Source organism: Mustela lutreola, chromosome 1, assembly GCF_030435805.1.
Source record: "Mustela lutreola isolate mMusLut2 chromosome 1, mMusLut2.pri, whole genome shotgun sequence".
Classification (NCBI taxonomy): Eukaryota; Metazoa; Chordata; class Mammalia; order Carnivora; family Mustelidae; genus Mustela; species Mustela lutreola.
Genome location: NC_081290.1, coordinates 87717083 through 87741571, shown reverse-complemented (window position 1 = coordinate 87741571; position 24489 = coordinate 87717083). Strand labels below are relative to the sequence as shown.

The window sequence follows — 24489 nt, the reverse complement described above, 5'->3', positions numbered from 1 at the left end:
TTGCTAAGCATGATACGCTCTAGTTCCATCCATGTTGTCGCAAATGGCAAGATTTCATTTCTTTTGATGGCTGCATAGTATTCCATTGTGTATATATACCACATCTTCTTGATCCATTCATCTGTTGATGGACATCTACGTTCTTTCCATAGTTTGGCTATTGTGGACATTGCTGCTATAAACATTCGGGTGCACGTGCCCCTTTGGATCACTACATTTGTATCTTTAGGGTAAATACCCAATAGTGCAATTGCTGGGTCATAGGGCAGTTCTATTTTCAACATTTTGAGGAACCTCCATGCTGTTTTCCAGAGTGGCTGCACCAGCTTGCATTCCCACCAACAGTGTAGGAGGGTTCCCCTTTCTCCGCATCCTCGCCAGCATCTGTCATTTCCTGACTTGTTGATTTTAGCCATTCTGACTGGTGTGAGGTGATATCTCATTGTGGTTTTGATTTGTATTTCCCTGATGCCGAGTGATATGGAGCACTTTTTCATGTGTCTGTTGGCCATCTGGATGTCTTCTTTGCAGAAATGTCTGTTCATGTCCTCTGCCCATTTCTTGATTGGATTATTTGTTCTTTGGGTGTTGAGTTTGCTAAGTTCTTTATAGATTCTGGACACTAGTCCTTTATCTGATATGTCATTTGCAAATATCTTCTCCCATTCTGTCAGTTGTCTTTTGATTTTGTTAACTGTTTCCTTTGCTGCTGGCACCACTTGAGTTTAAAGAGCTTATGTGAAAAAAGCTTTTTTTCTCTCTTGCAGAAAGCTTGAGCCTGCACTTAGTTCAAAGTGGTAGATAGAAAGGCTTAAGTTAAGTGGTTTGGAAAACCTGGTTATGTTGCAGATATGATCAGTGGAGGGTTGAGTTTATCTTCTCACCTCTTTTAGTATTAAAACAAACTTCCACTTAGGTCTTTTTTTGATGTTGTTAAAGATTTATTTATTTGGGAGAGAGTCTGTGTGTGCAGGGTTGGGGAAATGGGGGTGGCAGAAGGAGAGAGGCAGGGACAGGGAAAGAAGCAGACTCCCCTGAGCATGAAGCCCGACTCAGGGCTCAATCCACAACACTGGGATCACAACCTGAGTCGAAATCAAGAGTTGGATGCTTAACCAACTGAACCACCCAGGCACTCCTTCCCATTTAGGTCTTTAATCCATTTTGAGTCTTTGTATATAGTGTCAAAAAGTGGTCCAATTTTATTCTTTGACATGTAGCTCTCCATTTTCCTAGCACCATTTATTGAAGAGACTGTCTCCATTGTATATTCTTGCTTCCTTTGTCATAAATTAATTGAGCATATAATTTGGGGTTAATTAAAAAAATTCCCATTAACTGGGCTTAGCAATACAAATAATAATAACAGCAATTTCCAGGGAAAATGATGGAGTAAGAGGACCATAATCTTGTCTCATCCCAACGCACACCTAGCTAACACAAGAAGTACCCAGCAGTTTGATGCTATTGCACCTCTGATAAATCCCTGGGAAACAGAAGAACAGCACCCAGCAGTCTGATGCTATCACACACCCCTGGCAAATGCCTGGTCTGACTCAACTCAAGCCCAAGGCAGCCCCAGACTGGCACAACAACATAGGGATCAAACTCTGCCCCCACAACAGAAGGAGAGAACCATGCTTAGACTATTGCAAAAGCCACTCAATTACAACAGCAGGGCACATGGCAATACACATAAGAGACACCCCTGAAGAGTAAGTTCTGGTGAACAGGGCCCTTCAGGACCTTTTCTTCAAAAGGCCACTACTTTCAAGAGCAGGAGACATAACTGAATTTTGAAACACATAGATAGACACAGGAAGTCAGACAAAATGAGGAGAGAGAGGAATACGTTCCAAATGAAAGAACAAGCCAAAATCACAGCAAGAAACTAAATGAAACAGAGATAAGAAATATGTGTGATAGAGAGTTTAAAGTAATGGTCAAAAGATACTGGACTTGAGAAGAGTTGGGGACCTCAATGAGACACTCAAGAGATAAAAAACACATGAAAGAACCAATTAGAGATGAACAGAAGAACTGAAATTAAAAGTACACTAGATGGAATAAATAGTAGACTAGAGGAAGAAGAATAATGGATAAGCAACCTGGAGGATAGAGTAATGGAAAGCAATCAAGCTAAACAGGAGGGAGAAAAAGTAATAACAGAAAATGAACACAGGGAACTTAGCAATACTAGCAAGCATTTTAACATTCACATAGATGTCCCAGAAGAAGTGAGAACAGGGGGCAGAGAATTTATTTGAAGAAGTAATAGCTGAAAACTTCCTGAATCTGGGGAATGTAACAGAAATCCAGATGCAGGAGTCACAGAGAACCTTTAACAAAAGCAAATTAAGAAGGTCCACACAAAGACACATAGTAATTAAAATGGTAAAAAGTAATGATAGAGAATTTTACAAGCAGCAAAAGAAAGCAATTTAGAATTACAGAAATTAATGCACAATATAGCAAGACCAGACACTCCTTCTCCATGTACTACTACATTTTTCTTAGTAACACCTACTACCAACTTACATATTATTTATTCATTTATTATTTGTATCTTATTCATTTGAATTTAAGATGTAGAAATTTCACTTTGTTCACTAATGTTTGCTTAGTGCTTAGAACAGAGCCTGCAAAATAGTATATGTAGTATCAGTAATCTTTAGTGAATGAATGCATAGGCTCCTACTATTAACTCAGTTCTTTATTCACTGTTAAGTTTTTTATTTTAAAGAATTGGCATATATAGATAGGAAAGGAGAAAGGATGAGTTTTAAGGGTCATTTTTGGATTTGTGTTTCAGTGTATGCATATGCTTGGGGTGAAGAAGGTTAAACTTTCCTGTACAAGAAATACTTTGCACTATTCCTAGGGAGAATGAGGCACTTAAAAGAAAGGAGAAAAACTGGCTCAGATGTCTGAAAATAATCCTATTATTTATGGTTAATAGCTATCATTCATGCTTGAATTCCACTTAATACCACAATAACAGAACTTAGATATGATTCAGTGTCTCACTTTGCAGTTTTTATTACAATACTGAACTATACACAAATACTGTTTTTATATTTTATTGCTCAAAAGATACTGTCATAACTTAAAAAGAGGTAAAAACCCTAAGCAGGAGTATCAGTCCTACTTAATTCATAAGTCTTAAATAATGTGAATTTGTCCTATTAGCAGAGGGGGATCACAGATTCTGAAAAGTAGCACTTTCTCATTCTTAACCAATCATTAGCAAGTTTGAAAATCAGCAAATGAAGAGATTAGAAGCTCAGTGTTATCATTTACTGGCTCTCTAACTTGCTTGTACCTTAATCACCTGGGGGTGCTTCTTAACACAAAATTGCTGAGCAGCATCCCCAGCATTTCTGATTCATCAGGTCAGGAGTGAGGCCTAAGAATGTGCATTTCTAGTAAGTTGATGCTGCTATTGTCTCTCAGCTCCACCCTCTACGCTCTTCCTTCCCTCCTCCAATACTGGAGCTGGGACCCATCCAACCAGCCTCTGCTTTGCCAGCTCACTCCCTCTGAGGCTCCAGGAACAGACTGCAAGGCTGGAGCAGGAAGAAGGGACCAGCCCTTTCTGTCTGCCTCCTCCGGGCTTTCCATACGCTCGTGGCTCTGGATTGCCTTAGAAACGCCACTTCCTTCTGGCAATAGCAGTTCCTTTCCAGAGCATCGGCCAAATGCAGTATGCAATTCTCCTAGAATTTCCAACATAAACTTCACTGTGCACCCCTTCCCCAGAGCCACCAGCCAGCTGAAGCCTCCTTTTCAGGGGTGTGGATTCTAGGCCTTTTGAGTTCAAAGATACCAGAAGCAGCTGGATAGCATTTCTTATTTTGCATTAGCTATGTGTAGCCCCAAATGAAGGGACATATAACCCACCAGAATGGCATAAAGATTACTTTAAACTGAAGACATCTGAGATATAGCAAGATGAAGAAAGAAGCCTTTTCTGAGTTGCCCTTATCTGGTTAAAGGCAGAACTTTCTGAAAAGAAGCTGCCATACACCCCTTGCTGCCAGCTTCCAGCCAGGAAGGAAACAAATTTGTTTAGCACTCAGATGGGCCACAGCGTAATCAAACATCAGAAGCAGCCATATGTATTTAACACAGAAGTCCTATTTCTCACTTCCCCTTTTCCTGATATACAAACCTCTACTCCTGGTTGTTCAGGGAGTACTCCCCAAACTTTCATATTAATCTGCTGTCAGTTAATTCACAGGCTCCTCAAGCACCTAAGCTGGTAGAGGAAAAGTTCTTCGTAAGAGTACTTTAAGACTTAACTCTGGTTATGTTTCCCAGCCCATGAAATGAGGATGATAATAGGTTGCTATGATGTTTAAAGTAGCTACATAACATAGAGCACAAGTCATAATCTTTTCACTGGTATAGGGTCAAGCCTCAATTCTGATGACTGCTGATTAATCAGGGTAGTGGCTGCTGAAAACTGGGGTAGTTGTGGCAATTTCTTAAAACAATAAAAAAGTTTGCTATATCTACTGACTCTTTCATGAATGATTTCTCTGTAGCATGAGATGCTGTCAAATAGCATTTTGCCCACAGAACTTTTTCCAAATTGAAGTCAATTCTCTCAAACCCTGCTGCTGCTCTATCAACTAAATTTATGTAATATTCTAAATCTCCTATTGTCACTTCAACATTCCTCAAAGCATCTTCATCAAGGGTCCATTCCATGTCAAGATTCAAGATGGCTACATACACAACAGATTTTCAATGTAGATGAAAAATTCTTATATTGGAATGTTTTCAATTTGCCCAGGTCTATCAGAGGATTCAGTAGCTATGGCAGCTGTAGCCTTAAAAAATGTATTTCTTAAATAATAAGACTTGGAAGCTGAAACGAATCCTCGATCCATGGGCTACACAATGGATCTTGTATTAGCAGGCATGAAAACAACATGCATCTCATTGTACATTTCCATCATAGCTCTTGCATGAACAGGTGCACTGTCAATAAGCAGTCATATTTCAAAACGAATCTTTTTTTCTGAGCAGCAATTTTCAGCAGTGGACTTGCAATATTTGGTAAAACTATGTTGTAAACATTTTACATTTAGACTTTGTTGCTCCATTTATAGACCACAGGTAGAGTAGATTTAGCATAATTCTTAAATGCTTTGGGGAGTTCCACCAAGATGGCAGAGAAGTGGCGGACTTCTTTACAACCGGTCCCTGAATTTAGCCAGAAATCTACCAAGCCACCCTGAACCCACCCATGAAATCAGCCTGAGATGTAAGATTATATGTCTGGATCTCCACAGGGGCAGAGGATCATCAGTCAAAAGGTACACAAGATGTAGATGGGATTGTGCAGACAGATATCAGAGGATAAACAGAAGAGGGAGGGAGCCACCAGAAGCAAGCCACTGGAAAGTAACACACCAGTACAAATGTGCCCTGCACTTGGGGACCCACAATAGCTTGGAGACCAGAGGCTGCAAGACCGGAAGGGACTGATAACGGGGCTCAAACAGAACAAAGGGGCTTAAGGGGCAAATGCTGGGGGCTGGGTGGTTGCAGGTACAGACCTAAGGCCATGGTCCAGGGACCGGCTGCAGCCATCACCGCCAATCAGGGAGGGACTCGAGTCAGTGGTCCCTGGGGCTGGTGGCTGGGTGCTGCTGCAGCCAAGAGGACCCAGCTTGGACTGGAGCCCATGGTCCTGGGAACGGCAGCCACCTTGCCCGCACCAGGATCACTCTCAGTTTTGGTGGCATGGGATACAGAGACAAGTGGGGGCCTCGGTCAACAACTGAGAGGCTTGCTGGGGTGTGCACTGCCTGTGGGAGCTTAAAATCCATGAAAACACATTTAGAGAAATAAATAATGCCATGAAACATTCCAATGTCACAGTTATAGGGATCCCTGAGGGGGTGGAGAGAGAGAGAGGACTAGAAGGTATAGCTGACCAAGTCATAGCTGAAAACTTCCCTAATCTGGACTATGAAATAAGCATTTGTGTCCTAGAGGGAGAGAGACTCCTTCCCAAGATCAAGGAGACCAGATCTACCCCCAGGCATGTAATAGTAAAGCTCGCAAATCTTAGGACCAAGGAAACCATTTTAAGGGCAGTTAGGGGTAAGAAATTCCTTAGGCACAGAGGGAAAAACATCAGAATAATGTCAGACCTGACCACAGAGATCTGGTAAGCCAGAAAGGGCTGTCAAGACATATTCAGAGTACTAAATGAAAAGACTATGCAGCCAAGAATTCTTTATCTGGCAAGGAGCTTCCAGGACTGGCAGAAACAGAAAGAATGTGACCACTAAGCCAGTCTTGCAAGAAATATTAAGGGGGGTTTTACAAAAGGATAAAGACCCAAGAGTGATATAGAACAGAAATATACAGAGACAATCTATAGAAATAAGGACTTCAGAAACAATAACAATAAAATCTTATCTTTCAATAATCACTCTAAATATGAATTGTCTAAATGCTCCCATAAAACGGAATGGCTGATGACTGGATAAAAAGATAGGATCCATCCATATGCTATCTTCAAGAGACTTATTTTGAACCTAAAGATACATCTAGACTGAAAGTGAAGGGATGAAGAACTATCTTTCATGCCAATGGACCTCAAAAGAAAGCTAGGATAGCCATTTTCATATCAGACAAATTCAATTTTAGGCTAAAGACTGTAGTTAGAGATACAGAAGGACACTATATCATTCTTAAAGGGTCTATCCAACAAGAAGATCTAACAATTGTAAATATCTATGCCTCCAACATGGGAGATGCGAACTACATAAGCCAACTGTTAACCAAAATAAAGAGACATATTGATAATAATACATTAATTTTAGGAGACCTCAACACTCCACTCTCCGCAATAGATCATCTAAGCAGAAAATCAACAAAAAAAACAAAAGCTTTGAATGAAACACTGGACCAATGGACCTCACAGATATATACAAAACATTCCACCCTAAAACAACAGAATACTCATTCTTCTCGAGGGCACATGGAACTTTCTCTAGAATGACCACATATTGGGTCACAATTCAGGTCTCAACTGATACCAAAAGACTGAGATTATTCCCTGCATATTCTCAGACCACAGTGCTTTGAAACTGGAACTCAACCACAAGAAAAAGTTTGGAAGAAACTCAAACACTTAGAAGCTAAAGACCATTCTGCTCAAGAATATTTGGGTCAATCCGGAAATCAAAGAACTTAAACAATTCATGGAAACCAATGAGAATGAAGACACATTGATCCAAAACCTATGGGATATGGCAAAGGCAGTCCTAAGAGGGAAATAACCTAGCCATCCAAGCCTCACTCAAAAAAAAAAAAAAAAAAAAAAGAAAAATCCCAAACAGACAAAATATCTTTACACCTTAAGAAACTGGAGAATCAACAACAAATTAAACCTAACTCATGCATGAGATGGGAAATAATTAAGATTAGAGCAGAGATTGGGGTGCCTGGGTGGCTCAGTGGGTTAAAGCCGCTGCCTTCGGCTCGGGTCATGATCTCGGGGTCCTGGGATCGAGTCCCACATCGAGCTCTCTACTCAGCAGGGGGCCTGCTTCCCTTCCTCTCTCTGTGATCTCTTCCCTTCCTCTCTCCTACTGTGATCTCTGCCAAATAAATAAATAAAATCTTTAAAAAAAAAATGGGCAGAGACATGAACAGACACTTCTCCAAAGAAGACATACAAAAGATGGAATGGCAAAAATTGACAAGGCAAGAAACAACAAATGTTGGAGAAGTTGTGGAGAAAGTGGAACCCTCTTACAGTGTTGGTGGGAATGCAAGTTGGTGCAGCCACTTTGAAAACATTGTGGAGATTCCTCAAAAAATTAAAAATAGAGCTACACTATTAAAAATAGAGCTACCACAAAGATACAGATGTAGCGAAAAGAAGGGCCATATGTACCCCAATGTTCATAGCAGCAATGTCCATAACAGCCGAACTGTGGAAAGAGCCGAGATGCCCTTCAACAGATGAATGGATAAAAGAGATGTGGTCCATATACACAATGGAATATTACTCAGCCATCGGAAAGGATGAATACCCAACTTTTGCATCAACATGGGTGGGACTGGAGGTGATTATGCTAGTGAAATAGGTCAAGTAGAGAAAGTCTATTATCATATGGTTTCACTTATTTGTGGAAAATAAGGGATAGCATGGAGGACATTAGAAGAAGGAAGGGAAAAATGAAGAGGGGGAGAAATCGGAGTGGGAGATGAGCCATGAGAGGCTATGGACACTGGAAAATAAACTGAGGGTTTTAGAAGGGACGGGTGGGAGGAAGGGTGAGCCTGGTGATAGGTACTAAGGAGGGCATGGATTACATTGAGCACGGGTGTTATACATAAACAATGAATAATGGAACACTACATCAAAAACTAAGGATGTACTGTATGGTGACTAACAGAATAAAAATAGATAAATAAATAAATAAATAAAAATAAAAACATGCCAAAGGCCTTGGGATTTTTATAACAGTAAATGGATACTGGTTTCAACTTAGAGCTACTAGCTGCATTAGCCCCTAACAAGAATGTAGGTCTGGCATTTGAAGATTGAAGCCAGGCATTGACTTATCCTCTCTGGTTAGAAAAGTTCTAGATGGCATCTTCTCCCAATAGAAGGCTGTTTCATCTACATTGAAAGCCTGTTTCTTAGAATAGCCACCTTCATTAATGATCTGAGCTAGTCTTCTGGATAACTTGCTGTAGCTTCTGTATCAGTACTTGCTGCCTCATCTTGGACTTTTATGTCATGGAGATGGCTTCTTTCCTTAAACCTATGAACCAACCTCTGCTAGCTTCAAACTTTTCTGCGGCTTCCTCACCTCTGTCAGCCCCCAGAGAACTGAAGAGAGTGAGGACCTTGCTCTGGATTAGGCTTTGTCTTAAGGGAATGTTGTGAATGCTTTGATCTTCTATTCAGACCACTGAAACTTTCTCCATATCAGCAATAAGGCTGTTTCACTTTCTTACCATTTGTGTGTTCACTGGGGTAGCACTTTTCACTTCCTTCAAGGACTACTCCTTTAGCATTTGCAACTTGGTTAACTGTTTTGTGTCAGAGGTCTAACTTTCACCCTGTCTTGGGTTTCAACATGGCTTACTAAGCTTAATCATTTCTAACTTTTTATTTAAAGTGAGAGATGTGTGACATTTCCTTTCACTTGAACACTTGGAGGCCACTGCAGGGTTATTAGCCTAATTTCAAATTGTTGTGATTTGTAGAATAGGAAGGCCTGAGGGGATAGAGAGGGAAAGAGAGAGATATAGAGAAGTGGGGGGTGCAGAGGAATGGCTGGTAGGTGGAGCTGTCAGGACACACACAAATTTATCGATTAGGTCTGTGGTCTTATATGCGCACACTTTGTGGTGGCCCAGAACAATTACAATAATAACATCAAAGATCAAAAATCACAGATCACCATAAAAAATACAGTAATAATGAAAAAGTATGAAATATTGTGAGAATTGCCAAAATATAACAAGAGACATGAAGTGAGCAAATGCTGTTGGACAAATGGCACTGACAGATCTTGATGGTTGCCATAAACCTTCAATTTGTAAAAAACACAATATCTTGGGAGTCAATAAAGCAGTACACTATAAAAGGAGGTATGCCTATACATAGTTTTGACTAATTGTCCTATTTTAAAAGTATAACTCAACTCAATTCTTTCCTTTTGAACTACTGTAATACATATCACTCTAGAAACTGATTTCTACAAACTGAACCTGTTAAATCATTTTTCTCGGCAGGTTTTGCAAGGAAAAAAACAACTCACCTCCAAAAACATCATGTTGTATAGGTTTGGGGTAAGACAGTTCAGCTATAGCTGCCAGGGAAGCTTCTTTTCTAAGACTGCAACCAATTTTTAAATAATTAGACCTAGGTTTGTTTATGAATTTCTGTATTTTAAAAAAACAAGTAACTACACAGATTCTATTTGATAGCTCAGCCAACTCTGAAAAACTGATTAGAGTGGAGTAATCTTATTAGTCTGGCTGTTAAATAAGAACAAGAGATCAAAATTGTTGAAGGGGAAGGGAAGAAATTACTTTATCAGGGAAACAAGGTCAGAATGGCTAAGCTGCCATTGAATATCCCTTGGCTGGTCAAGTTGGCAGATGCTGATCATAATTCGGCTTTCAAATGTCAAACATAAGTATACAAAGTAAAAAAAGTAGAATAAAGGATCAGAGGTCTAGGTCTTCACATATAGAGCCAATTTCTTCTCTAAATGATATATCTTGTACCAAAATGGAGTATGTTTACATAATTAATAATTTAACTTCCGTCCAAAAGGTAACCTATGTACAGAGAATAAGAGAACTCATGTTCCCCCACATTCTATAAAATGTTAACTTTCATTACTACACGTAGAATTTGGGGCACAACTGAAGTTTAACATATTCTAAAACAATTAAGCTCAAGCTTTTCTAAAAAGGACACATACATATTCACAATCCATGAACTGCACCAGACAAAAAGCTCTCTGGGTGTTTATCTTGCATTCCTTTTTTTTTTTCTTTTCGAGAGAGAGAGAGCGTGCATGCATGCACACACTTGTGTGCATGACTTGGGGGGAAGGTCGGGGGGGGGGAGAGAGAGAGAATCTTAAGCAGGCTCCATGCCCATTGTGGAGCCCAAAGCCGGGCTCAATCCCATGACCTAAAATCTAATCCCATGACCCAAGATCAAGAGTTAGACGCTTATCTGAGCCACCCAGGTGCCACTATCTTCCATTCCTAAAGTGGTATCAGAGAAGTCTTCACTTCCAAATAGTTTGCTTCAAAGAATGGTTAACTGATTCAGATCTAGACATGTGAAGAATATAGATTATTATGATTCAACTATTATCATGTCTCAACTCCTCCAACCTCTTTGTCCTATGACAGACAACAGGTGTGTGTTGCTCTTCTTCTTTTTTAACTACTTCATCCCTGTCAACTATTTATACCGATGATGCCTGAAATTATTTTCCTTTTATCCTTTATGTTTTTAGAACATTGTGTTCAGTTCTCTCTTTCATATGTTTGGTATGTACCTATTTTTCCTGGAGTGGCACCGTGCTATATGGCATGACTCCACGGAGCACAATTTTATAGAATAGATAGAACTGTAGCTATGGAAGCCATGGAAAGTCCCCCCACAAAACCTCTTAAAGAGACCAGTGGGGCTAGGCCATGCAATTTTAGACTCAGAATATCAATATCTTCCTTGTATCCACTCCTGTGGATGAAAGGCACTGCTTAGAGCTTTAAAATACTGTGGGTCATGATGGTGGAAATTGTAAAAGAAATTCATTATTTAATATGTTTCAACTCACACACCTTTTTCGCGCACAATAACTCATCAGGAGGAATGAGAAGAAATGTCTGGGTACTCCCACTTAAACATCTCTTTCAACTTCACCTCATATTCTCTGTAACGAATTCATCATTTCCCCTCTACCAATATGCCTGTATCTGTAGAGACAGTATTACTCCAGTCTCACCCTCAACTCAAAAATACCAAATGATTTAAAACTCTTCTTCTTCTTAACTGACAAATTAACTGTCATCAAATCTAACATTTAAGAGTGGACCAGATTTTTGCCATCATTGCATAAGGGTAAGAGATGGAGGTGAGGGGGTGAAATTACCTGACTTATTTCTTTTCTCATTGTATAACAACAGAAAGACTGTTGGGGTACCTGAGTGTCTCAGTCATAAGCATCTGCCTTCAGCTCAGGTCATGATCCCAGGATCCTGCATCATGGGAAGCATGCCCTGCATCGGGATCCCCTGCTCAGTGGGAAGCCTGCCTCTCCATTTCTCACTCCCCCTGCTTATGTTTCCTTTCTTGTTGTTTCTCTCTCTGTCAAATAAATAAAATATTTAAAAAAGAAAGACTTACAGACTGTTTTTAAAGGCTTTAAAGGCTTAAAGATTGTTAAAGATTGGGAAGGTGAAAAGAAAGCCAGAGTAGCAATACTCATATTGGGCAATTAGACTTTAAGGCAGACATTTTAACAAGAACAATATATAATAATAAAGGGGACAATCCAACAAGAAGGTATAACAATTGTAAATATTTGTTCACCCAACATGGGACACCCAAGTACATAAAACAACTAATAACAAATATAAGGGAACTAATGGATAATAATACAATAATGGTATGGAACTTTAACACCCCACTTACATCAATGGACAGATCATCTAAGCAGAAAATCAAAAAGAAACCATGGTTTTGAATGACACCTTCGACCAGATGGATTTAACATATATTCAGAACATGCCAACCTGGGGAGGAGTCAAGATGGCGGAGAAGTAGCGGGCTGAGACTACTCCAGCTAGCAGGAGATCAGCTAGATAGCTTATCTAAAGATTGCAAACACCTGCAAATCCATCGGCAGATTGAAGAGAAGAAGAATAGCAATTCGAGAAACAGAAAAACAACCATTTTCTGAAAGGTAGGACTGGCAAAGAAGTGAATCCAAAGCGAGGGGAAGATAGACCCTGGGGGGAGGGGCCGGCTCCCGGCAAGCGGTGGAGCAATGGAAAACAAAATCAGGACTTTTAAAAGTCTGTTCTGCTGAGGGATATCGCTCCAAAGGCTAAACTGGGGCGAAGCACACACGGGGTCAGCGTGGCCTCAGGTCCCGCAGGGTCACAGAAGGATGGGGGGTGTCTGAGTGTCGCAGAGCTTGCGGATATTGGAACAGGAAAACCGGCTACAGAGACAGAGCCGACAGTAAGCTCACAGCTCGGGCTTACCTTGAACCGGTCGCAGGCTTGGTGAGCTCGGAGCACGGCCGGAGGTCAGGCAGAGGGGAGTTACTGGGCGCTGTTCTCTGAGGGCGCACTGAGGAGTGGGGCCTGGGCTCTCGGCTCCTCGGGGCTGGAGACCAGGAGGCCGCCATTTGTATTCCTGTCCTCCGGAACTCTACGGAAAGCACTCAGGGAACAAAAGCTCCTGAAAGCAAACCCGAGCGGATTACTCAGCCCGGCCCCTGGTAAGGGCGATGCAATTCTGCCTGGGGCAAAGACACTTGAGAAGCCCTATACCAGCCCCCTCCCCCAGAAGATCAACAAGAAATCAGGCCAAGACCAAGTTTACCTACCAAGGAGTGCAGTTTCAATACCAAGGAGAGCAGCAGAATTCCAGAGGAGGAGAAAGCAAAGCACAGAACTCATGGCTTTCTCCCTGTGACTTTTTAGTTTTGCAGTTAATTTAATTTTTTTCTTTTTCATTTTTTTTCTCTTCTTCTGCTAAAATTTTTTTTTAACTTTTACCCTTTTCTTTTTTAACATTTTTAATCTAGTTTATCTAATATATATATTTTTTCTTTTTTATACTTTTCTTTATTCATTTTCTTTTCTTTCTTTCTTTTTGAACCTCTTTTTATTCCCTTTCGCCCCCCTCACGATTTGGGATCTCTTCTGATTTGGTTAAAGCACATTTTCCGGGGGTTGTTGCCACCCTTTTAGTATTTTACTTGCTCCTTCATATACTCTTATCTGGACAAAATGACAAGGTAGAAAAATTCACCACAAAAAAAAAAGAACAAGATGCAGTACCGAAGGCTAGGGACCTAATCAATACAGACATTGGTAATATGTCAGATCTAGAGTTCAGAATGACAATTCTCTAGGTTCTAGCCGGGCTCGAAAAAGGCATAAAAGATATTAGAGAAACCCTCTCGGGAGATATAAAAGCCCTTTCTGGAGAAATAAAAGAACTAAAATCTAACCAAGTTCAAATCAAAAAAGCTATTAATGAGGTGCAATAAAAGATGGAGGCTCTCACTGCTAGGATAAATGAGACAGAAGAAAGAATTAGCGATATAGAAGACCAAATGACTGAGAATAAAGAAGCTGAGCAAAAGAGGGACAAACAGCTACTGGACCACGAGGGGAGAATTCGAGAGATAAGTGACACCATAAGAAGAAAAAACATTAGAATAATTGGGATTCCAGAAGAAAAAGAGAGGGGAGTAGAATGTATACTGGAGAGAATTATTGGGGAGAATTTCCCCAATATGGCAAAGGGAACGAGCATCAAAATTCAGGGGGTTCAGAGAAAGGCCCTCAAAATCAATAAGAATAGGCCCACACTCCGTCACCTAATAGTAAAATTTACAAGTCTTAGTGACAAAGAGAAAATCCTGAAAGCAGCCCGGGAAAAGAAGTCTGTAACATACAATTAGATTGGCAGCTGACTTATCCACAGAGACCTGGCAGGCCAGAAAGAGCTGGCATGATATTTTCAGAGCACTAAATGAGAAAAACATGCAGCCAAGAATACTATATCCAGCTAGGTTATCATTGAAAATAGAAGGAGAGATTAAAAGCTTCCAGGACAAACAAAAACTGAAAGAATTTGCAAACACCAAACCAGCTCTACAGGAAATATTGAAAGGGGTCCTCTAAGCAAAGAGACAGCGTACAAGTGGTAGTTCAGAAAGGAACAGAGACCATATATAGTAACAGTCACCTTACAGGCAATACAATGGCACTAAATTCATATCTTTCAATAGTTAGCCTGAATGTTAATGGGCTAAATGCCCCAATCAAAAGACACAAGGTATCAGAATGGATGAAAAAAACCAAAACCCATCTATATGTTGCCTCCAAAAAACTCATTTTAAGCCCGAAGACACCTCCAAATTTAAAGTGAGGGGGTGGAAAAGAATTTACCATGCTAATGGACATTAGAAGAAAGCTGGGGTGGCAATCCTTATATCAGATCAATTAGATTTTAAGCCAAAGACTATAATAAGAGATGAGGAAGGACACTATATCATAATCAAAGGGTCTGTCCAACAAGAAGATCTAACAATTTTAAATATCTATGCCCCCAACGTGGGAACAGCCAAGTATATAAACCAATTAATAACAAAATCAAAGAAACACATCAACAATAATACAATAATAGTAGGGGACTTTAACACTATCCTCACTGAAATGGACGGATCATCCAAGCAAAAGATCAACAAGGAAATAAAGGCCTTAAACGACACACTGGACCAGATGGACATCACAGATATATTCAGAACATTTCATCCCAAAGCAACAGAATACACATTCTTCTCTAGTGCACATGGAACATTCTCCAGAATAGATCACCATCCTCGGTCCTACATCAGAACTCAACCGGTATCAAAAGACGGGGATCATTCCCTGCATATTTTCAGACCACAATGCTCTGAAGCTAGAACTCAACCACAAGAGGAAGTTTGGAAAGAACCCAAATACATGGAGACTAAACAGCATCCTTCTAAAGAATGAATGGGTCAACCGGGAAATTAAGGAAGAATTGAAAAAAATCATGGAAACAAATGATAATGAAAATACAACGGTTCAGAATCTGTGGGATACAACAAAGGCAGGCCTGAAAGGAAAATATATAGTGGTACAAGCCTTTCTCAAGAAACAAGAAAGGCCTCAGGTACACAACCTAACCCTACACCTAAAGGAGCTGGAGAAAGAACAAGAAAAGAAACCCTAAGCCCAGCAGGAGAAGAGAAATCATAAAGATCAGAGCAGAAATCAATGAAATAGAAACCAAAAAAACAATAGAACAAATCAACGAAACTAGGAGCTGGTTCTTTGAAAGAATTAATAAAATTGATAAACCCCTGGCCAGACTTATCAAAAAGAAAAGAGAAAGGACCCAAATAAATAAAATCATGAATGAAAGAGGAGAGATCACAACTAACACCAAAGAAATACAAACTATTAGAAGAACATACTATGAGCAACTCTATGCCAACAAATGTGACAATCTGGAAGAAATGGATGCATTCCTAGAAACATATAAACTACCACAACTGAACCAAGAAGAAATAGAAAGCCTGAACAGACCCATAACCAGTAAGGAGATTGAAACAGTCATTTAAAATCTCCAAACAAACAAAAGCCCAGGGCCAGATGGCTTCCCAGGGGAATTCTACCAAACTTTTAAAGAAGAACTAATTCCTATTCTCCTGAAACTGTTCCAAAAAATAGAAATGGAAGGAAAACTTCCAAACTCATTTTATGAAGCCAGCATCACCTTGATCCCAAACCCAGACAAGGATCCCATCAAAAAAGAGAGCTATAGACCAATATCCTTGATGAACACAGATGCGAAAATTCTCACCAAAATACTAGCCAATAGGATTCAACAGTACATTAAAAGGATTATTCACTGCGACCAAGTGGGATTTATTCTAGGGCTGCAAGGTTGGTTCAACATCCACAAATCAGTCAATGTGATAGAACACATCAATGAAAGAAAGAACAAGAACCATATGATACTCTCAATAGATGCCAAAAAAAGCATTTGACAAAGTACAGCATCCCTTCCTGATCAAAACTCTTCAAAGTGTAGGGATAGAGGGCACATACCTCAATATCATCAAAGCCATCTATGAAAAACCCACCGCAAATATCATTCTCAATGGAGAAAAACTGAAAGCTTTTCCGCTAAGGTCAGGAACACGGCAGGGATGTCCATTATCACCACTGCTATTCAACATAGTACTAGAAGTCCTAACCTCAGCAATCAGACAACAAAAGGAAATTAAAGGCATCCAAATTGGCAAGAAGAAGTCAAATTATCACTCTTTGTAGATGATATGATACTATATATGGAAAACCCAAAAGACTCCACTCCAAAACTGCTAGAACTTATACAGGAATTCAGTAAAGTGTCAAGATATAAAATCAATGCACAGAAATCAGTTGCATTTCTCTACACCAACAAGACAGAAGAAAGAGAAATTAAGGAGTCAATCTCATTTACAATTGCACCCCAAACCATAAGATACTTAGGAATAAACCTAACCAAAGAGGCTAAGAATCTATACTCAGAAAACTATAAAGTACTCATGAAAGAAATTGAGGAAGACACAAAGAAATGGAAAAATGTTCCATGCTCCTGGATTGGAAGAATAAATATTGTGAAAATGTCTATGCTACCTAAAGCAATCTAAACATTTAATGCAATTCCTATCAAAGTACCATCCATCTTTTTCAAAGAAATAGAACAAATAATTCTAAAATTTATATGGAACCAGAAAAGACCTCGAATAGCCAAAGGGATATTGAAAAAGAAAGCCAACGTTGGTGGCATCACAATTCTGGACTTCAAGCTCTATTACAAAGCTGTCATCATCAAGACAGCATGGTACTGGCACAAAAACAGACACATAGATCAATGGAATAGAATAGAAAGCCCAGAAATAGACCCTCAACTCTATGGTCAACTAATCTTCGACAAAGCAGGAAAGAATGTCCAATGGCAAAAAGACAGCCTCTTCAATAAATGGTGCTGGGAAAATTGGACAGCCACATGCAGAAAAATGAATTGGACCATTTCCTTACACCACACACAAAAATAGACTCAAAATGGATGAAGGACCTCAATGTGAGAAAGGAATCCATACAAATCCTTGAGGAGAACACAGGCAGCAACCTCTTCGACCTCAGCTGCAGCAACATCTTCCTAGGAACATCGCCAAAGGCAAGGGAAGCAAGGGCAAAAATGAACTATTGGGATTTCATCAAGATCAAAAGCTTTTGCACAGCAAAGGAAACAGTTAATCAAACCAAAAGACAACTGACAGAGTGGGAGAAGATATTTGCAAACAACATATCAGATAAAGGACTAGTGTCCAAAATCTATAAAGAACTTAGCAAATTCAACACCCAAAGAACAAAGAATCCAATCAAGAAATGGGCATAGGACATGAACAGATATTTCTGCAAAGAAGACATCCAGATGGCCAACAGACACATGAAAAAGTGCTCCATATCACTCGGCATCAGGGAAATAGAAATCAAAACCACAATGAGATATCACCTCACACCAGTCAGAATGGCTAAAATCAACAAGTCAGGAAATGACAGATGCTGGCGAGGATGCGGAGAAAGGGGAACCCTCCTACACTGTTGGTGGGAATGCAAGCTGGTGCAGCCACTCTGGAAAACAGCATGGAGGTTCCTCAAAATGTTGAAAATAGAACTGCCCTATGACCCAGCAATTGCACTACTGGGTATTTACCCTAAAGATACAAACGTAGTGATCCGAAGGGGCACGTGCATCCGAATGTTTATAGCAGCAATGTCCACAATAGCCAAACTATGGAAAGAACCTAGATGCCCATCAACAGATGAATGGACAAAGAAGATGTGGTATATATACACAATGGAATACTATGCAGCCATCAAAAGAAATGAAATCTTGCCATTTGCGACAACATGGATGGAACTAGAGCGTATCATGCTTAGTGAAATAAGTCAAGCGGAGAAAGACAACTATCATATGATCTCCCTGATATGAGGAAGTGGTGATGCAACATGGGGGCTTAAGTGGGTAGGAGAAGAATCAATGAAACAAGATGGGATTGGGAGGGAGACAAACCATAAGTGACTCTTAATCTCACAAAAAAACCCTGAGGGTTGCTGAGGGGAGGGGGTTGGGATAAGAAGGGGTGGGGTTATGGACATTGGGGAGGGTATGTGCTTTGGTGATTGCTGTAAAGTGTGTAAACCTGGCGATTCACAGACCTGTACCCTAGGGATAAAAATATATGTTTATAAAAAATAAAAAATTTGAAAGTGAAAAAAATAAAAAAGAACTTGCCATCCTAAAACAGAATACACATTCTTTTCAAGTGCACATGGAACATCCTACAGAATAGATCACATATTAGGCCACAAAATAAGCCACAACAAATTTAAAAAGATAGAAGTTATAGCATGCATCTTTTCTGACCACAATGCTATGAGACTACAGGTCAATCGCAAGGAAAACTCTGGAAAGACCACATACACATGGAAATTAAATAGTGTGCTATTAAACAATGAATGGGTCAACCAGGAAATAAAAGAAGAAACACAAAATTAAATGGAAAATAATGAATACTGCTTTGCTGAAAATAAATAAAAAATAAATTAAGGAAAAAAAGTAAATGGAAACAGATAAAATTGAAAACATAATGGCTCAAAACCTTTGGGATTCAGCAAACAAGGTTATAAGAGGAAATTTTATAGCAATATAAGCCTATCTCAAGAAGAAAAATCTCAAGAAAGAAAAAATCTCAAGCAAGAAAAATCTAAACAACCTAACCTTACACATAATGAAGCTAGAAAAAGAACAAGAAAAAACTGAGTTTACTGAATTAATGAAGCCTCTTGCTCTCCTAAGCCAAAAGAAGATATAACTTTGTTGCTATTTTTAATTGTCACTTAGAAAAACAGAAATGGAATGACAAGCTCAAATGAATAAACCAGTGGCATATGGACCAAAAAAAAGAAAGAAAGAAAGGAAGAAAGAAAGAAAGACCTAAAACCAGCAGAAGGAGGGAAACAATAAAGATTGGAGCAGAAATGATACAGAAACTTAAAACAAACAAACAAACAAAAAAACCAGAACAGACCAATGAAATCAGGAACCGGTCCTTTGAAAAAAAATCAGTAAGTTGATAAACTTCTAGCCAGATGTGTCAAGAAAAAAAAGGAAGGACCCAAATAAATAAAATCACAAATGAGAGAGGAGATATAATAACCAACACGACAGAAAAGAATATTATGAAAAACTAAAGTCAACAAATTGGACGATCTAGGAGAAATGATTAAATTTCTAGAAACATATATCCTACCAAAACAGAAAAAGGAAGAAACAGAAAATTTCAACATACCAATTACCAGCAAAGAAATGGAATCAGTAATCAAAAAACTCCCAACAAACAACAGTCCAGGTCCAGATGCCTTCACAGATGAATTCTACCAAACATTTAAAAAGTTAGTACCTATTCTTCTCAAACTGTTCCAAAAAATGAAAAAAGAAGGAAAAACTTCCAAATTCATTTCATGAGACCAACATCACCCTGATACCAAAACCAGGTAAAGCCCTAAAAAGGAGAACTACAGGCTAATAACTCTGATGGACATAGAAGCAAAAATCCTCAACAAAATACTAGCGAACTGAATCTAAGAATACATGAAAAAAATCATTTATCATGATCAAATGGGATTTATTCTTGGGGTGTGAGGATCGTTCAACATTCACAAATCAGTAAACATAATATACCACATTTATTTGAAAAAAAAGAAAGAAATGATGGGGTGCCTGGATATTTCAATTGGTTGAGAGTCCAACGTTTGATTTCAGCTCAGATCATCATCTTAGGGTCATGACACTGAGCCCCATGTTGGGCTCTGCACTCAGTGGGAAGTCAGCTTTGAGATTCTCTCCACCGCAACTGCTCTTCCCCTACTCGTGTACGTCCATGCTCTTTTAAAATAAGTAAATCTTTAAAAAAATAGGGTAAGAACCATATGATCATTTCAATGGACATAACATCCACTCATGATAAAAACCCTCAACAAAGTAGGTTAGAGGGAACATACCACAACATAATAAAGGCCATATAGGAAAACCCCACAGCTAACATCATCCTTAATGGGGAAAAACTGACAACCTTTCTTCTAAGGTCAGAAACAAGACAAGGATGACTCACCACTTATATTCAACAGAGTACTGGAAGTTCTGGCCACAGCAGTCAGATAACAACAACAACAAAAAATAAATGGATCTAAATTTGTAAGGAAGAAGTAAAACTACTATTTGCAGATAATATGGTCCTATGTATACAAAATCCTAAATATTTCACAAAAATCTGCTAGAATAAACTCAGTAAAGTTGTAGAATATAAAAATCGATGTACAGAAATCTGTCACATTTCTATACAGAAATAATAAATCAGAAGGTGAAATTAAGAAAATAATCCCATTTACAATTGCATCCAAAATAATAAGATACCTAGGAATAAACTGAACCAAAGAAGTGAAAGACCTGTATACTGAAAATGAAAAAAGACTGATAAAAGAAATTGAAGGTGACACAAAGACATGGATATTCCATGCTTAGGGACTGGAAGAACAAATATTGTTAAAATGTCCATACTATCCAAAGTAGTCTATAGATGCAATGCCATCCCCATCAAAATGCCAATAGCATTTTTCACAGAAATAGAACAAATAATCCTAAAATTTTTATGAATAGTGAAATATTTCTTTCTCACTGAATAGTGAAAGAAATCTTGAAAAAGAGAAGCAAAGCTGGATGCATCACAGTTCTGGACAGGTTATACCACAGCGCTGTAGTAATCAAAATAGTATGGTATGGCACAAAAATAGACACATATATTAATGGGATAGAAAACCCAGAAAAAAAAAATCCTACAATTATATAGTCAACTAATCTTTGACAAAGAAAGAAAGTATATCTAATAGGAAAGAGACAGTCTCTTCAAAAAATGGTATTGGAAAAACTGGTCAGCTACGTACAAAAGAATGAAACTGGACCACTTTCTTACACCATACACAAAAATAAATTCAAAATGGATGAAAGACTTAAATGTGAGACCTGAAACCATAAAAATGCTAGAAAAAAGCATATGCAAGAATTTCTTTGGCATTGGCCATAGCAAGTTTTTTTTCTAGGCAGGTCCCCTGAGGCAAGTGAAACAAATGTAAAAATAAACTATTGGGCCTTCATCAAAATAAAAACTTTTGCACGGCGAAGGAAACAACAAAACTTAAAACGCAACCTAGGGAATGGAAGAACACAGTGCAAATGACAGAGGAATAAAGAGTATCCAACATACATAAAGAACTTATAAAACTCAACACCCAAAAAACAAATAATCTAATTAAAAAATGAGAAGACATGAACAGATGATTTTCTATAGAAGACATATAGAAGACTAACAGACATATGAAAGATGTTCATTACCATTTATCATCAAGAAAATGCAAATCAAAACTACAATGAGCTATTACCTGACACCTGTCAGAACGGCTAAAATTAAAAACACAAGAAACAACAGGTGTTGCTGACAATGTGTAGGATAAGGAATCCTCATGCATTGTTCGTGGGAATGCACCCTGGAGCAGCCACTCTGGAAAACAGTATGAGATTCCTCAAAAAGTGAAAAAAAAAAGTTCCCTATGTCCAGCAATGGCACTACTGGGTATTTATCCAAGGAATACAAAAACACTAATTCCAAAGGATACATGCACCCTGATGTTTATAGCAGCATTGTTTACTATGGCCAAGATAATGGAAGCAGCTGAAGTGTCCATCCATTGACGAATGGATAAGGAAGATGTGGTGTACACACACACATAAACACACACACACACAGACACACACACAGGAGTATTATTCAGCCATAAAAAAAGGAAATCTTGCTATTTGCAATGATATAAATCAAGCTAGGTACTATAATGCCAAGTGAAATAAGTTAGTCAGAGGAAGAAAAACACCAAATGATTTCACTTTATCTAGGGAACTTAAGGAACAAAACAAATGAGCAAAGGGAAAAGAGAGAGAATGACAAACCAAGAAAACATTCTTAACTACAGAGAACAAACTGGTGGTTATCAGAAAAGAGGCAAGTGGGGGGACAGATGAAGTAGGTGATGGGGATTAAGGAATGCACTGATCATGATAGGCACTGAGTGACTGAAATAAAAACTAAAAAAAAAAAAACACTTTTATAAGCAATAATAAAACTTTTGTTAGTTACATATAGTAAAATGTTCAGAAAAACATATGTCATTATAAAATTTAGGTGAGCACTGGAAATGTTAAGGTATTATAGGCCTAGGGCAGAAGTTAAGTAATTAAATAGGACTCTGCCTATCTTTCAGCAATTAGATATTTCTCTAAAAAGATATCTTTACTTATTTTCACATTATTCTTAGCAAGAAAACGAAGAGCTTTCTTGGCTTTTTGTTACACAAATTCAAAAAAAGAAAAACAAATACAGTGCTCGTCACTCTGTTGTGTATTGATATAAACTGATATAAATGAGAGCACAAAGCATTAAAATTATAGTTAAGGTAATTCTACCCAGCATTGATTTACACTGCTGTACATTCTTTGTGTTACACTTTTGTGTGTTTCAAGTATGTATGGATTCAGTTGGAAAAGAGAGCTAACGGATCCTTTCTACGAGAAAGGTATTTTTTTTTAAAGATTATGTTTATTTGACACAGGGAGAGAGAGCGAGAGCATGCACATGAGCAGGGGGAGGAGCAGAGAGAGAGGGAGAAGCAGACTCTCTGCTAAGCAAGGAGCCCGATGCAGGGCTCAATCCCAAGACCCTGAGCTCATGACATAAGATGAAGGCAGATACTTAACCAACAAAGCCACCCAAGCATCCCACTAAAGGTATTATTATATAGATTTTAAGAGGAGGAAACTAAGGCTCAGAGACTTAGCCAAGGTACTAGTGGCACAGGGTTTGGAACTCAGGTCAGCCTGATTCCAAGTCCATTCTGTTTATACTAAATTTCTCTCATTTAGCACATAGTTAACAATCTATTTGCATATTATTACTAATTTTATGTTTGCCATATATCTTCTTCATTACTTTGCCATCTCAGTCATAATCCTCAAGATTATGTTCCATGTCAAATCTAAACTCCCCTGACAGGCTCTCAGGCCCCGTTTTAATGAGGCCCAACTTGTACCACTCATTCATGCTTACTACTCTCCAGTCATTCCCATCAAATGGTCCAATATAAAACGTACTAAAGAGAGGGAAGCGTTAAGATGACAGAGGGGTAGGAGACCCTAATTTTGTGTGGTCCCTGGAATTCAGCTAAATAGTTACCAAATCATTCTGAACACTTGTGAAATCAATGGGAGATCTGAGGAAAGAATTGCTATAATCCTACAAATAGAAAAGCAAGCACTTTTTGGAAGATAGGAAGTGCAGAGATGTGAATCTTGAGTGATATATCGGAAGATACGGAGGAGCGGAAGGAGCTTGCTTAAAAGGCTACCACAGGGGCACCTGGGTGGCTCAGTGGGTTAAGCCGCTGCCTTCGGCTCAGGTCATGATCTCAGGGTCCTGGGATCAAGTCCCGCATCGCGCTCTCGGCTCAGCAGGGAACCTGCTTCCTCCTCTATCTGCCTGCCTCTCTGCCTACTTCTGATCTCTCTCTGTCAAATAAATAAATAAAATCTTAAAAAAAGAAAAAAAAAGGCTACCACAGGGACGCCTGGGTGGCTCAGTTGGTTAAGCGGCTGCCTTCGGCTCAGGTCATGATTCCAGCGTCCTGGGATCGAGTCCCACATCGGGCTCCTTGCTCAGCAGGAAGCTTGCTTCTCCCTCTGCCTCTGCCTGCCACTCTGTCTGCCTGTGCTCACTCTCTCTGACAAAAAAAAAGGGGGGGGGCTACCACAAAGTGTTATATGCAGTTAAATGCAAAATTGGAACTTTTAGAAGTCAGGTGCAATGAGGGATGTCCCTGGCTTAAAGGTGCTCAGGCAGCAAAGTGGGACAGAATCCCAGGTTGGAGAGTGGGGCCTCAGGATCCCTGGGTTCACAAGAAGTATGGGGTCCCTGAGAGTGGCAGATTTCTCAGGTACTGGAGTGGAGAAACTAGCTGAAGACAGTGAGTCTAGGCACCAAATCT

At 39.2% G+C, this 24489-nt stretch overlaps 1 protein-coding gene across 5 annotated transcripts in view; it reads right to left on the bottom strand.

Moving 5' to 3' along the window:
- The window catches only part of NUDT6 (nudix hydrolase 6), a 54095-nt gene that overhangs the window by 6972 nt on the left and 22634 nt on the right, over window positions 1-24489 (bottom strand). Inside the window, exons 1-2 of one of the 5 annotated variants that reach the window (XM_059169014.1) lie at window positions 12784-12955; window positions 9807-10839 (exon numbers count right to left, since the gene is read on the bottom strand). The exons of 3 other annotated variants lie outside the window; for them this stretch is intronic. In XM_059169014.1, coding sequence (XP_059024997.1) covers window positions 9807-9821 — 15 coding nt within the window. In that variant the 5' untranslated portion in view covers window positions 9822-10839; window positions 12784-12955. Of the gene's footprint in view, window positions 1-9806; window positions 10840-12783; window positions 12956-24489 lie in introns of those variants that run through there. One more of the 5 variants, XM_059169016.1, reaches the window with a different exon arrangement.